General features: G+C 37.1%; 1 protein-coding gene across 6 annotated transcripts in view; it reads right to left on the bottom strand.

The window, feature by feature from the left end:
- Positions 1-15,451, bottom strand: part of CA8 (carbonic anhydrase 8 (inactive)) — a 49,862-nt gene that overhangs the window by 33,737 nt on the left and 674 nt on the right. For 5 of the 6 annotated variants that reach the window (XR_003084466.2, XM_025165188.2, XM_015887680.3 and 2 more), the window contains exons 2-3: positions 13,642-13,833; positions 9,976-10,100 (exon numbers count right to left, since the gene is read on the bottom strand). The exons of the other annotated variant lie outside the window; for it this stretch is intronic. Coding sequence is in view for 4 of the 5 variants with exons in the window: in XM_025165188.2 (XP_025020956.1) it covers positions 9,976-10,100; positions 13,642-13,833 (317 nt within the window). In the remaining variant the exon portion in view is untranslated. The remainder of the gene's footprint in view (positions 1-9,975; positions 10,101-13,641; positions 13,834-15,451) is intronic. 6 annotated transcript variants of the gene reach the window in all.

A 15,451-nucleotide genomic window follows, 5' to 3' on the forward strand; every position in this document is an offset into this window, starting at 1 on the left:
ATTAGCCTTCTTAATCAGACTGTTGTGTACACTGATCATAACCAACAAGTTACCCAGTTATGAATGAGAGAACATGCCCAGAAATGCTTGAGTGAGCCACTTTACAATCTGAAATGAGAGATCATGAATGAACGCAATAGACAAAGCATTGTCTTAATTAACATGGCATCAGCTCAGTGAGATGGAGCTGACTGTACATCTTGAATGATAAAGCGGGCAAAAGATAGAAAGTGCCAAATAGGAGAAATGGCCTCTAGAAAATTATGTTTTGGGTTGCAGAATACAAACTGTGTTTGTTCAGTGCATAGATTCTAATAATATGGATGTTCAGGAGACTACTATTAAGGTGCACTTAATCTTATCCAAAAGGCTGTGAAGCAATATTAGTATTAAATTGCTAATTGAATAGTGCATTAAGCAGCACACCAAACACAGAAATTATTCCTATCTATTGCATAGTAACTAGAAAAATGGTAAGGCTCATTATTTAAGAAAGTTCAGAGGAAATTAAATGAATCTACAGGTGCTCTTAGTGAATTTAAGGTCAATCTTGAAAAAATTGTAAAAGAATATTTCTCGGAATAAAAATGCATTAAGAAAAAAGGGAAAATCTACTACATTTACTTTGCCAGTGCAATCAGGAATTGTGCATCACTGTAAGCAATTACTTTTACAACTTGCCATGCCTATCACAAGCAAATTTTCTTAGAAGCAGACATTTTTAGACCTGATACTAAGAAGACCTTTCCCTAAACCCTTTATGTTACAGAATCCTTTCTTTTGACAAGATGGTTGGTGGAGAACCAGAGCAGTGTATGAAAATCTTTCCTGCAAGAGATACTAATATTGCACACTGTGCTCAAAAACAACTACAAAGATGTGCATTTCCTCAACTAGATTAGCACAGTAACATTGTTGGAATAACATTAACCAATTTTCTCACAGTGTTCTGTTCAAAAGTCATTGGGAAACCTTATTTTGTCCATATACATCATAAGCTTGTGTATACTATAATGGAAAACTATTTCCAGATATTTTTAATATTTCTAGACTCCTAGACTTGGAAGGGGCCATTTAGGCTACTGAATCCAGCCCTCCTCTCAATGCAGGAATCTAAATTAAAGCACCCCAGCAATAAAGAAGAGACCTTACTTCTATGGGTAACTATTTCCTTGTCAAACTGCTCTTATTGTTAGGAAGACTTTTCTAATATGCATCTGGAAACTGCTTTCCTGTAGATTAATTATTCCATGTTTTTCAATGAGAAAGAATAGGTCTTGATCTTTTCTGTGACATCTCTTCAGATCCCCTCAGTTATCTTTTTGCATGTCTAAATATACCAAGCATCTTCCATTTCTTTTCGTAGGACTTAGTCTTTAATTCCCTGATCATACTTGTTGCTGTTCTCTGAACCTTCTTAAAAGTATGACACCCCAAACTGGATACAGTATCTGAGACTGGGTTTGACCAGAGCAGAATAAAGTGGAACTATTACTGCCCATGATTTGGAAATTATTATTCTTTTGATACAGCCTAAAATTGTTCTTTTTTTATACACCCACATCACACTGCAAGTTCATATTCACTTTGCAATCAAAGACCTTTTTCACAAGAAGCATTATCAAGCAGGAAATTCCATATCCTAAATCTGTGCATTTGATTTTTTTTCTTAAGTAAATATCTTTGCAGTTGTCTCTTAAATTTCACCCTGTTATTTTTCATCCATTTCTTTAACCTATTAATATTGTTTTTAAATTTATTTCTACCTTTTGGGGTACTAACTATCCCACCTAATTTTCTGTCATCCACAAATTTGATAAGCATTCCCTCCTTCATCCAAGTCATTGGCAAAAATATTGAAAAAAAGAGGACCCAGGACTGATCCTTGTGTTTACCGCTCAACACCTTTCTCTTTGAGTATGATTTTTGAGCCAGTTACATATTCACTTAATTGTTATACCATCCAGCCCACATTTAAGTGCTAATCAACAAATCACGGGGTACTTTGTCAAAAGCTTGAACTGTTCTAGATTCTATTGTCAATATCTGACAAAAAAAGTTCAGGGTATATAGGGGAAAAACGGCTGTGAGACAGGAAAAATGTAATAACCTCATTACAGAATAGATCACATTACAAAGGGAGAAATTTCCACGAGATCACATATTTAAATGGAACAAATATCCCAGGTTAGGCAATTTGTCCATTAAGTTCTTATTGTCTGATTTAGTTGGCAACGCCTTTCCATGGCCCGTGGCAGTTTTTCAGTGATATGTTATTTACTTCCTTTTAACTGGAGAATGAGTTTGGAAACTTTTGCATGCAAAGTGTGTTAAATGCCCTTGAGCTATTGTCCCTTATCCAATAACCAAGTATTTGATTCTATGCAAAGTACAGTCTGCATTCTTGCTAGATAATCTAGGAAAATTCAGAAGCAGAGTTATCTAGTTAGCTATGCTTACTGTTCTCCCAAGTGGAGGTTATATTTATTTACATATAAGCAGAATAAAGGACTTTGCTTCAGATTACAACAAGCCTTAGCTTGCTTTTGATAGTATCTCCCTCCTTTTTTAGCAGTCATGCTATATACTTTTTACATACAAGTAATACTAAATACTTTTAGTAATGCTTCCTATTATAAGGACTGGGTTCCTCTTCTCAGCTGCCTTTTTCAGAAAGCAGATCAGTTTATTCTGTACTGGGCTGAGGCAAAGAACAAAATGACAGCTTCTCCCTGGTCCACCTACTCATGTGCTAGTTGAATCTTACTTTAACACTGGGGGAGGGAAACATTTATCACCAAACATAGTAGTTTACGGAGCACACAGAAGATGTCCATAAATGTCATGGTTATGCCCTAGAATCTGCTACCTGATGCAGCCAGCTCATTCTGGTTTACGGCAGAGCTGCTCCTGGATCTGTTAAAGGTTCACTGAATGATATGCTATTAATGAATGTTCAGCCTCATTTAAAATTTTGCTTTATTTTTTACCCCATACTGAATTTGTGTACAAAGCCTTGTAAATAACCGACTCTGGATTAATGTTTGAACAGCCAGCTGGTTCTCATTACTCTTTCATCCCATTGTTCCTTTTCCAAGAATCATGAAATGCCCTGCGTTCCCTTCTGTACTTCTACAAAGCAACCAAAAACATTATGGAACATTGTTTATTATATATTTCAGTTGATTGCTGCCTCAAATCTATAATAAAATAATGAAGAGCTTTCTGATATGAAAGAAAACACCTAATTGGTTCTCTAAAAGGCGAGTCATTTAATGAAAGTAATTCACAGAGAGAGTAATTTCGTGCGAGACCAGATAGCTGCTGACCTGCTGTTGTGTATTCAGTATGTCTTGCTGCCCTGGTTGGGAAGGAGGAAAGGAGAACGAAGTACTCCTCTGACAAATCTCTTTTTATCTCCACACACAAACTCTTTTATCCAGATTTTGCTCAGGAACCCAGAACACCATTCAAAGATGGGAAGGTTAGGGCATGGGAAGGCATTATTCTCTATACCATGTCAACAAACCAGATCTGGAAATTTTATTATGTTAGACTCCTATTTCTTCCTTAATCTGAAATTTATATGTAGAATAGACTAAAAGATTTCTCCTTTTGAAGAAGTATATCACTACTCTTTTAAATTAAAACTTAATATTTCCTCAGGATGATCACAGACTTATTTGCTCTAATACAGTATCTTAATGAAAGCTAGTTTAAAAATTAAACAAATCACATAAACTTCTGCAGACTCACAATATTTATCACTTGTTCAGTCACTGCACTAACCTATGATCTGTTGAACAAACAAAAGTGGCTAAGCTGAAATCAAACAAGTTACAATATGGGTGAATGCAGCCTATACTGTATAGGTAGTTCTCGTTTAGTGACCGCAATTGGGACTGGCAACTCAGTTGTTAAGTGAAGTAATCACTAAATAAAACCATGACTGTGCTTATGATCAGCTTTCCTTTGCTTTTAGATACTTTCAAAGGTCGTAAATGTGAGGATTGGTTGCAAAGTTACTTGTTCATCACTGTTGTAACTGCAAATGGTCACTGTCCAAGGCAGCCGCTAAATGAGGACTCCCTGTATATGTTTTATAAGTAGCAATAACTCCAAAAGTTATAAAGAATCTAGGGCCCTAAATTAATATATTAGTATAGTTTCCTTCATTTTACCTACTACATCTTGCAGGATCAGATGTTTCACAGAATTTTTAAAATTACAGGTAGTCCTTGTTGAAAGACCACTTGTTCAATGACCATTCGAAGTTACAACAGCACTGAATGAGGGGACTTATGATGGGTCCTCATAGTTATGGCTGTTGCAGCATCCTTGCAGTCATGTAATCACGATTTGGATGCTCAAAAACTGGCTCATAATTACAACATTGCATCACCCCCAATCATGTTATCTCCATTTTCAACCTTCACTGCCAGCTTCCGGCAAGCAAAGTCAATGGGGAAGCCGGCAGGAGGTCGCAAACAGCGATCACGTGACCACAGGATGCTGTGACTACACAGGATTCGCTTAACGACGGCAAGTGGGATTGCTGCAACTCCCATCATAAGTTGGTATGGTCACGTTACATCGTACTTTATGACTATGTCGTTTAGCAATGAAGTTGCCAGTCCTAATTACCATAATTAAGCGAGGACTATCTCTTATGGTTGGCTTCCTACATTTTTCTCAATAATTTCTAGGAAGTAGACATATGAATTAGGATTAACTAAATGATTCACTTATGAAAAGTCTATGCTATCTTTCCCATAACTTCAATTGTATCAGATTTATTATTATATTTAACAGCATATACAGTAGTATCATAAAACCACAACTCAGATCTATAAGAGCACATCATACAAAGCAGACAAGGTCCTATGAACCGAACATTTGTGTTAAACAAATCAGACAAAGCAAACTTAATTCTCTCAACAACTTGTCAGTGGAAAATAAAATCATAATTACTGAGCTTTGGTGTACCAGTTTTATATTTAAAGATGGTATCTGTTGAGATTTTTTTCTTTTTATTCTGTGGCTTAAGGTTAATGGTAAACTTCAATTTTATAAAACAAACAACAACCCTTACTAATCTGTACAGTCTGCAAATATTACATTTAGCATCAGCTAATTTAGACTGAAAAAGTATCTGCTACAGGGCACTTTCTCATTCAGCATCCACTATTGTTCTAAGGGTCAAGGCATTAATTATGTTGTTAAATCTGTGTGTCTGTGTCTTTGAATATATGCAGTGTTGTAAGTTGGAGAGGGAATATGGTCTCTTTGCCCTTGTCATATTCCTCATCTAAACTGGAGGACCAGCTTCTACTGTTTCCTGGAGGAGATATAGTGTGTGGAATTTCCCTAACTGCAAAGGGTCTCTTACACATTTCAATTAATAAGCATCACACTATTCAGAGCACAGATATGCTCCTCTGTTGGTATTTATCTATTGTAATTCAGAATACATGAGCAGTTTTCCCTCCCACAGGTGATGCATGATGGGAAGGGAAATGAAGCCAGGAGAATCCCCCAAACACTTTCCTTAAGTTATCTTGCATTAAATCTGTAAGGACAGCACCTATCTTTTGACCCATTCCTGAGGTACAATAAGGGCTTGGCTGATGGGGTTGTGCAATTTATACTGATAAACTTCTCTATCAACTTCAGGACTGGAGGAATCTACATCAAATGGCTGTGAGGCCAAGGTACTCCTCAAGTTGAGACAGCAATTGGGACTGGAATTTCCATTGCTAAGCAATGTGGTCATAAAGCATGACGTTACGTGACTGCATCGCTTAGTGACAGCAATCCCGGCACTCCCTGTTGCTGTTGTTAAGCAATGACTACACTTGGTAAGTGAGGACCGGAGAGCCAGTTTGGTGTACTGGTTAAGGCATCAGGCTAAAAACTGGGAGACTGTGAGTTCTACTCCTGCCTTAGACACAAAGCCAGCTGGGTGACCTTGGGCCAGTCACTTTCTCTCACCCCTAGGAAGGAGGCAATGGCAAACCTCTTCTGAAAAACCTTGCCAAGAAAACTGCAGGGACTTGTCCAGGCAGTCTCTGAGAATTGGACATGGTTGAAGTGATTTAAAAAAAAAAAATGAGGACCTCCTCACAACTTCCTGCCGGCTTCCAACAAGCAGAGTCAATGGAGAAGCCGGCAGGAAGTCGCAAGACCCAGGCAGCTTGCAAGCAGGCTGGCAGGCAGGTAAGTGACTGCTGCCAGATAGGGGAGGGTGCACAAAGCACAGCATGATCACAATGGGGCCAGGGCATGGCTGCTGCTGGGTGTGCGACAGTGCGCAGGTGGCTGTCAGGGCACAGCATGAGTGTGGCAGGGCAGTGGGTGATTGCTACTGGGTGCATGAGGATGTGCAGGTGGCCACTGTGGGCTGGGGGGTGCCACAGGTGCCGTAGCTGGGCTCCTTGGTGGAAAAAGCCACTGGAGTGCAAGCAATTTACCAGAGTGACTTGCAACCTTCCCTGCCATCTTCCCCTTTGACTTTGTTTATGGGAAGCTGGCAGGGAAGATTGCAAATGGTGATCACATGACCATGGGACTTTGCAACAATTGTGAGATGGTTGCCAAGCACCCAGATCGCGATCACGTGATCACAGAGGTGCTGGGATGGCCAGAACTTCGAGGACTGGTCGTAAGTACCACTTGTTCAGTGCTGTCGTAACTTTGAATGGTTGCTGAACAAGTGGTTGTTAACTGAGAACTACCTGTAATTCCAGTGTGTTCATTTCAGATGTCATCCTACTCCTGAAATGCTAAATCATAAATTGCAAGTAAAGATTTTCCAGATTTGCAAGGAGTGTACATTAATCATTGTCTTGTTTAAAAATATGGGATGTTGTTTTTTTCCTGTAAAAAGCGGAATAGATGTCCTATAAAACTGAACTTTAAAAAACTGAACTTTAAAAAGTATTTTTTAAAAAATTATCAAAAAATGTGTTTGTAAAAATTTCTATACAGATATATTTAGATATTTGCAAACATCTGCAAAATATAATAAATGAAAAAGCAAGGTAAATATGCCAACCAGATTGTCACAGATTGCTTTAAACCCCATTCTTGCTTTATCAGTTTCAAAAAAATTAAATATATATTAACACCATTCATCAACTAAATCTGTAAATTCCCATTTTAAGGCCATTCACAGATTACTTTAATCTCTTTTTTACCACATAGTTAATCTCCATGAAATTTTATCCCCATTATTTATTATTATATCTTTAAAATATATTCCAGATTCTAAGGCAAAAATATGTATTTTAGAAATGTATTGTAACAATATGTTATACTGTTTACTGTATAACTAGCTAGAGGTTTTAATAGCTTAACTGCAGACATTTTTCTTTCTCTTTGTTACATTAAATAAGACAAAGAGACTTAGATATTTGAGGGCTGCTTCACACATTACAAAAGTAGTGACTATACAGCGGCATGTACATCAGCAGTGTTTGTAGCGGAGCCCAAATGGGCACTTCTTTAATGAATGTACAGTGATCTTTTTTACAATGTAATCTTTATTTTTTGTTATATGATTGGCCAATGAGGAAAAAGGGCCTTCAGGATTTAAAGGAATTTAATTGGCATTTCCCTGTTTCAGTTTTTCTAACCTGTCTATTGTTTGTTTTTAATGATAAAGTGGAACTAATTCTGCAAGCCTGTAATTGATCCCAAATTATTTTGACACGGGGCTGAAAAAAAAGCCTTTATAGTAGCAGCTTAGAACTTAATAATTCTGATGAAATAGTAAATTACTTGCAGCCTGCCAAAGTAAGTAAAGGATTTACTGGAAGCAGGGCCATCCATGAGAGGTCAAAAAGGTCAAGATGGCCATACAATTGAAGCCTGACCCTTTTTAATATGTATTGTCACACCTTTCAAAAGGGCAGATCTTTGATTGCATAGTCACAGCCACCATCTTGACTTTTTTGCTGCCCCCAGTGCCCTGGATTCAAAAAGCTAAGCGAACCTGGAGAGAAAGGTGTGAGAAGAGAGAGGAGAGGCAATTGACAGGAAGCAGACGAAAGGGAAAGGAAGCAATCAATACGTATCCAGGAAAATAGGAGCTTGTAAAATAATAAGTCATTCTGGTAGATAAGCAGAAAGTTTTGTACCTCGAAACAGAAAAAACTCATACCCCATATTGTTTATTCACGTATTGCTATTGTTAAATAATAGTTGAATTGTTTGTAAGCAACTAGTCCGCCCAGTGAACATAATATCCACCATTATGCAGTGCCAAGAAAAGAGTTAATATGAGACAAAATAACATCAGATTAAGAAGTCTATAGTTCTCATTTTAGATAAGGCAGCAAGATTTTAAACTATTTAGCCCTTCCTCCCAACTTAGAAATCATGCCATTTCTGACTAGAAAAAGCTAGTTTAGCATATTAACAAATCCCACCAAAAAAAATTAGACAAAAAAGAAAAAAAAGAAAATATGCTGTTTAAAAACTTCTAAATGAATGAAGGTGAAATAACATGAAAACATTTAAAGGCATACAAAAATGTATTGAAAGAGCTTTGATTATTTAAAAAAAATAACTTCATTGTATGAGGAAACACTTCAATATTGCAACCAGCATCACAGAGAGAAGCACAGATTTGAAATATTCCATATATTCAGATTGAGGACTAATAACCATCTTTGCTTCTTCCAGTGTTTCTTCCAGTGTGGTCCTAGGACCCCTGGGGGTCCCCCAAGAACATCTCAGGGGTCCACGAAATCAAAATTATTTGCCAGATAGTGAAGATATTTGCAAAAATGTTAAACAATGTCACTCTTTTCATTGTTTTTATTTGTTAAAAAAAATAGGATTTATTCATGAAAAAGATTTTATTTATGTTAATATCTAATGGGTTTAATATTGTTATTTGTACATAATTCAATAAATAACTGTTCTATGAATGCAACTATTTTAATTTTTAATACAGTAAATATCAATAAATATAACCCATACAGGTAGTCCTTGACTTACAACCATTTCTTTAACGACCGTTGGAAGTTATGTTGGTGCTGAATAAAGTTATTTACGACCGGTCCTCATACTTATGACCATCACAGCAACCCTGTGGTTACATGATCAAAATTTGGGTGTTTGGTAACTGGTGTGTATTTACCATGGTTGCAAGCATCCCGGGGTCACATGATCACCATTTGCATCCCCAGGGGGCTTCTGACAAGCAAAGTCAATGGAGGAAGCTGGATTTGCTTAACAATCGCATGATTAACTTAATGACCACAGTGATTCACTTAACGACTATGGCAAAAAAGGTCATAAAATTGGGCATGACTCACTTAACAACTGCATCACTTAGCGACAGAAGTTCCAGTCCCAGTTGTGGTGATAAGTTGAGGACTACCTGTATAAATAAAAGCTCTTTTGGGGTTCTCCACAGTTTTTAAAAGTGGGAAGGGGTATTGAGAGCAAAAAGTTTAAGAAACACTGTTCTGGATATTACATTTCATTAAAAACTGGAAATCATCCATGCATAAATGGCACGCATTATTTTCTTTTTAACTTGTACGTTGAATGGATGGCCATAAAGAACAGAATAAGTAAATAAATGTTAACAAATCCAATGATGTTTTAAAAAAAACAAAGATCAATGACAACTACGATTTAAGAAGAGGAAGCAAAATAAGCTGTTACTCAAGGTGACACAGGAATTGCTAATGTGGCAGGTCTTTTTTAGAATATTATTAATGCCAAAGTTTATAGTACTGTGTGTGTTAATTTTATGACCAATTAATCATACAGAATTTGCACCAGAGGCACAATCCTACACATGTAAATTTAAATTCTCAATGCCTACCTCAAGTGACAGCCTTTAATTGTTGCTATAAATCAATAAGATGCTGGGTTAAAACGAAACCAACTGGTTTTGAGGTAACCATTTAACATTAAGAGAATAAATTCTAAGGCTCTGTAAGGTGAGACCACTCTTACCTCCATGGGAAACGCTTTAAAATTAACTGTGTGTTCTGAGCCACGCTGGTTTTCTCTGCCCCAGTGAAATCGAACATTGTGAAGTTCAAATTCATGCCCCCGAGGTAACGGCCCTCCTACTAACACTGGAAAAGAGCACAATACAAATTATAGCAAGTGATATTCATGGCTAGCAACGTTCTAAACTCCTCTCAGCAAACAGTTGGAAAATTGTTTCTCTCTGGGCAAAGGTCAAATGTGAAAACTGTAGTGGGGCTCACAATTAACACAGCTGGTTCTTGCTCGGGTAGAACAATCCACTTTGCGTTTACAGTATGGAAACGGTATCCAGTTGCATTCTCTTTTTTATGCAGTATCACGGCTTTCCTTAGTGAAAGATATATGTTGAACTGTGTTTATGTAAACAAAACAATACTGTACACGAGGTCCATGTTTTACTATGCAGGGGTTGCCTTGAGACTATACCTGGCCATTTGAATACAGGGAGGAAATGGAGTAAGCAGTAATAAACAGTGGCTGGATATACACATTGCTTTAACCCACAATGTGGTTTGTTTGGCTGTGGCTTCACATATTGTCTGATTTCAGCCATTGGGGCTCATTCAACAATCTGTGGTTAAAACATCACACTTGAGCTCCATGTGTGAACCTGCTAATATGTGATAATGGAGACTGATCAGCTAGTCAAATGCCATTTGATACTTGGCAGAAGCAAAAGCAAAAAAAGTAGTAGTAGTAGTAATAGTAGTGGTGGTGGTGGCAGGAGGCCCGTAGACCTCACACACATACATTCTATAAAGTTGTATATGAGCAACCACAATTTGATAGATTTTGGAAGAAGACACCAGTGAATGAGAAAGCATTTTGGATAGTGTCTTTCTCCCTAGACAGTTTACACAAGTATATTTGGGGGATATGTTGGAATATTTTAAGCTGTGTGTATTAGAAAACATAAATTAGTCTTCAATTACTTCCTTCCAGCCAGGCCCAGAAAGCTATTACCATGCTCAAACTTCTCACTGGAATTTTGAAAAGCGATTTTTTTAAAACCAATTTTTCCGAAATACTACAGATTAAAAATGAAACTGGGATTTTCACAGTACATTTTAAAGTTTTCAGGGGTTATACAAAAGACTAACAAACAGAGAGAAAGAACAAGTATCAAACTGTTTGCATGATAGTGTAAGCATACATATTCACACACTGGAGTGTACTGTATATTTGAAAGTTGTTGGTTTTTTTTAAGATTGTTATCCCACTTTTTTTTTCATATACAAATCAAGGTGGCCAACATGTCAATACTCCTTCCTCCTCCTATTTTAAGCTTCTGGAGTTTTGCTTATTTCATTCTGTATAACTAGAAATAAAATAATTGGCTTAGAAGGAAAACATGTTTGATAGATTTAGATAGAAAGTGCTGAACTTTGTAATCTTCACTGCAAAATTACAGTGCAAAAGAGAAGTTTCATGGCTAAAGCAAAACGTCAGTCAGCCTTGGATCCTGTTTATGAAAACATTGCCTTTAGACAGTTATGGCTCTTTTTCCCTTGATAATTCAACCAAAAAAAAAAAAAAAAAAGCCAGACTGGTAAATTAAAAAGGGTTCTGTGAATTTTGAGATCAACAAATTTATCTCAGCATGTACTTTCATGTACCATATTGTAATAAGGCCACTCTTCCAAAAAAAGAAAAAGAAAAAGGATGAAATCCTAAATTCCAAATGCAGGGTTCTTTTCCTGCCAAAAAAGCCGTACAAAAGTATGTTCTACTCTGGAAGAGCCATTAAGGAAACCTCCTTCATCTCTAGTGCTTCAGTAGGCTTGACATACCCACTCTTAACATGAATCCAATATCAATACATTGGCAGCATATGCCTCTCTTCAATTTGCATATGATAAGATATGGTGAGCATAATTCTTCCATGATTTCTGTTTGTAACTTTGGGAGAATATCTGAAGTGGCCTTAAAATTTTTCCTGACTCAGAGCTCCAAGTTTCCAGGGCAGTGTTCCTTCTAATCATTTGGCTATTTGCATAATGAGACTTTTTTTTGTCTGACCCTAGTTGCCTCATATCATTTAGAAGACTGCCAAGAATATTACAGACGCTGAACTTTTTGTATATAATAAACTCCGAATGCTGGCATGATGCGCCATTTTATGTGAAATTCTCTTTTAAACAAACATTCTAAACAAAGTGTATCCTAGAGATGGGTAGTTTTCTGAGCTCTTTTCTGCTTTGGGGCTAAGGATTGTATATTCACACCTCCTATTTGTACACATATTACACATATGGTCCCTGGTGGAGAAAGGTCTCATTCCTTTCACTCCCAGCAATCAGCAATCTGCTTTTCCAAGTGACCTTTGAGCTACAACAATATGTAGCTAAGATCTGCATGAGGCTCACAGGATGCCTTCTCCATGCTGATCACAAATGGGTGCATGAGCAAATGGGTACATGGGTACATGTACATGAAAGCAGACAAGCAGGAAATTCAACCTTCTCTAAACAGGCATTCTATGGATATATGGAACTATTGTTCATGATCCTGCGAAAGTATGTCTAAGGGCTGAGCTGATTGAGGATCAAAGGATTTAAGTTCAACATATTTAGAGGCCATCAGGTTGGTGAAGGCTAACTAAAGTACTTCCTTTCCTGTGTCCCAGTTTGGAAGTGGGGCTTAAAAATGAATTAAATCAAGAGTCCAAATAACCAAGAGTGAAAGCCCTGAGCCATCAGTTCTTTAATACATGGAACATAATTACCTTTCACCCTTATACTTTGTACCACATAGCTATAAAATGGAGTTCAGATTACTGACCTTGGCTCAGTCATCCTTATACATGTACAAATAATGATTGAATTATATGAAAGAAAGGAGGATTCAAACAAATGGAGCAAGTTCAGAGAGGGACCATAAAGCTGAATAGTATAAAGAGAAACTGAGAGAAATGCATACCTTACAACAATATGAAGAGAAAACAGAGGGGGAATTTTATGGCACTCTTCAAGAACAGGTAGTCCCCAGGTTAAGAACACCTGGTTTAAGAATGTCCCATAGTTAAGAACGGAGTCTATTGTAGCAAAATTTGAGTTAACTATACAATGGTTCGAGTTAAATACACAATGGTTTTAGTTAATTACACAATATTACTTATACAGTATTATACAATAATAATGTTCCAGCTTACATACAAATTCGACTTAAAGACAGACCTTGGGAATGGAACTCGTTCTTAAACTGGGGACTACCTGTACATGAAGGGATTTTGCACAGATTTTCTCCCAGAATGCAGATCATGAAATTCATTTAAGTTACAGAAAGGCAAATTCTGAGTGAATCTTAGGAAAAATTTCCTCTCAGTTAAGAGCAATTTGACACTGGAGCCAATTATCAGGGATTTGATGAGCTCTACTTTATAGGATGGGTTCAAGGAAAGTCCAGGTAGGTCTCTGTCAGGAATTCATTATTTTAGATTACTACACTAAGCAGCAGATTGGACTTAATGCCTGAATGGCCCCATCCAGTTCTCTGATTCAAACAGAGTATTTCTGAATATTGTGCTACTATTGATACTAATAATGATAAACGTAATTCTAAAATGAAACAATGGGTGCTGGCATTAACTTATCCTAAGGCAAAGAAGTAAATAGTGAGAAAGCATACTTGACTTGGTCTTTAAGAGGATCTGAACTGAGTGTCCATCATTGATGATCTCACAATCACGGCATACAACATAATTTGGTGATAAGCGTACTTCCAGTAGCAATGGGTCATATTTGGCCTCTCTTGAATTCAAGTTAATAGGAGACTGATATTCCCCATTTGCATCGGGAAAGATTAGCCCCCACTCAACGCCTGAAAAACAGAATAATATATTTCACTGAAATGAACGGTAACAGTGCTTCTATAAGGTCTTAGAATAATGAACTGTAACTGGGATGAAAGATTTATCCTCTTCTGCTGTACATTTCTCAAAGCCTGTTGGAGATAGCTCTCACAAGATCAGAAGCAAACAATCTGACATCAGACCAGTCCAAACAAGAGGCAGGTGGAAACTGTCCCTCCCACCTAAAGGAGAATACAATAGCTTAAATCAGTTACACCACACAGGCAGGAGAAAGCAGCACAAGAATTTTAACCTTGATTTCACTATAACCAGGGCTTGCATTTGAAGCCTAGCAGTCACTGGACTTTGTTAAAATGGCTTCATTAGTGTCTGCCTCTTCTAGACCACCTTATCAAGAGAGGTGTGACAAAGCCTCTATGAAAATGAACCAAAATTATTCTTATCCATCACATGTCAAGAACAAAACAAGGTCCAACTATGAGCTATTCAATGAATTTCTACACCAGAGAAGGATTTCTTTAAGTGCAAATAGCAGCTTCAAAGATATTCACGAGGACTACAGCATTAGAAGAAGGATTACATTTTCCACCTACCCAGCCTCAGTGATAAACAAAGCATACCCACACATCCCAGAGGCTGATTTTTTTGTTAATGCTTGTTAAGTGCAAAGATGCACTTAATCTCTTATCTGCTTTGAGCCAGGAGGTCATGCCAAAGATTTCTTTAGGGAAAATAAATCTATTTGATACAACAGCTCCTGTTTTCATTTTCATTTATTATCACAATCATTGATCAGAAATAAAAATATATATTCAGTTTGACTTAACTACAGAGTAAAAGTCTACTTTAGACTGATATGAACATCATTTGATGAACACAGAGTAAACTAACTAAAAATTACTACAACCAGTGTCATTTTTGACACATAATAATCTGATGGGGGATCTACATGTAAAATCTTTGGTCCCAACAGGCACATTAATCAGGAGAGAGCCAAGGAATCCCCATAATAATGTAATAACACATGGGCTACTAATTCCTACCTTCTTTAAACCATAAACGTGTCATTCATTTATAAACACTGGAAATAATTCAGGATTTTAAGGGAAAGTTTGCTGATGGCATGAAACATCACAAAGCAGGAAGTATGCCTGAGTTCATCAAAACTCTTTTTTAGATTAAAGGAAAAGTTAAATTCCTATTTAATATCTTGATTTCACTGGATTAAATCTAACCGTACAAGCTCTGTAACTCATGCCTCCTTCATGCCATCTCAGAAAATGTGCATTTGCCATTTTCACCACAACCAAAGAACAATATCCATTCCTGCATGCACACACACACACACAATTTTTCACTTAATATCCAGCCTGAAGAAGAATCTGAGTCCCTAACAAATCCACACTACCTGCAATTTTGTTTTCTTAGTCTTCTATCACGAGACCACTGTGCACACAACATCCCATCTACAACTGTGGCTCCATGCTTCCTCGAAAGGAATGCTCTCACCTTTCAAAACACACAGTTAGAAGATAAAAAACAAGAGATTAAAAGTCCCTTCTGGGGGCCACAGCAGTCGAAAGTAGAGACTGGGTCACTCCAGCTCCTTGTTGTTTGAGTGTTTAA

This window comes from Python bivittatus, unplaced genomic scaffold (assembly GCF_059951505.1).
Source record: "Python bivittatus isolate LINGU-HERP-01145 unplaced genomic scaffold, Pbiv_v1 ctg000840_np1212, whole genome shotgun sequence".
Classification (NCBI taxonomy): domain Eukaryota; kingdom Metazoa; phylum Chordata; class Lepidosauria; order Squamata; family Pythonidae; genus Python; species Python bivittatus.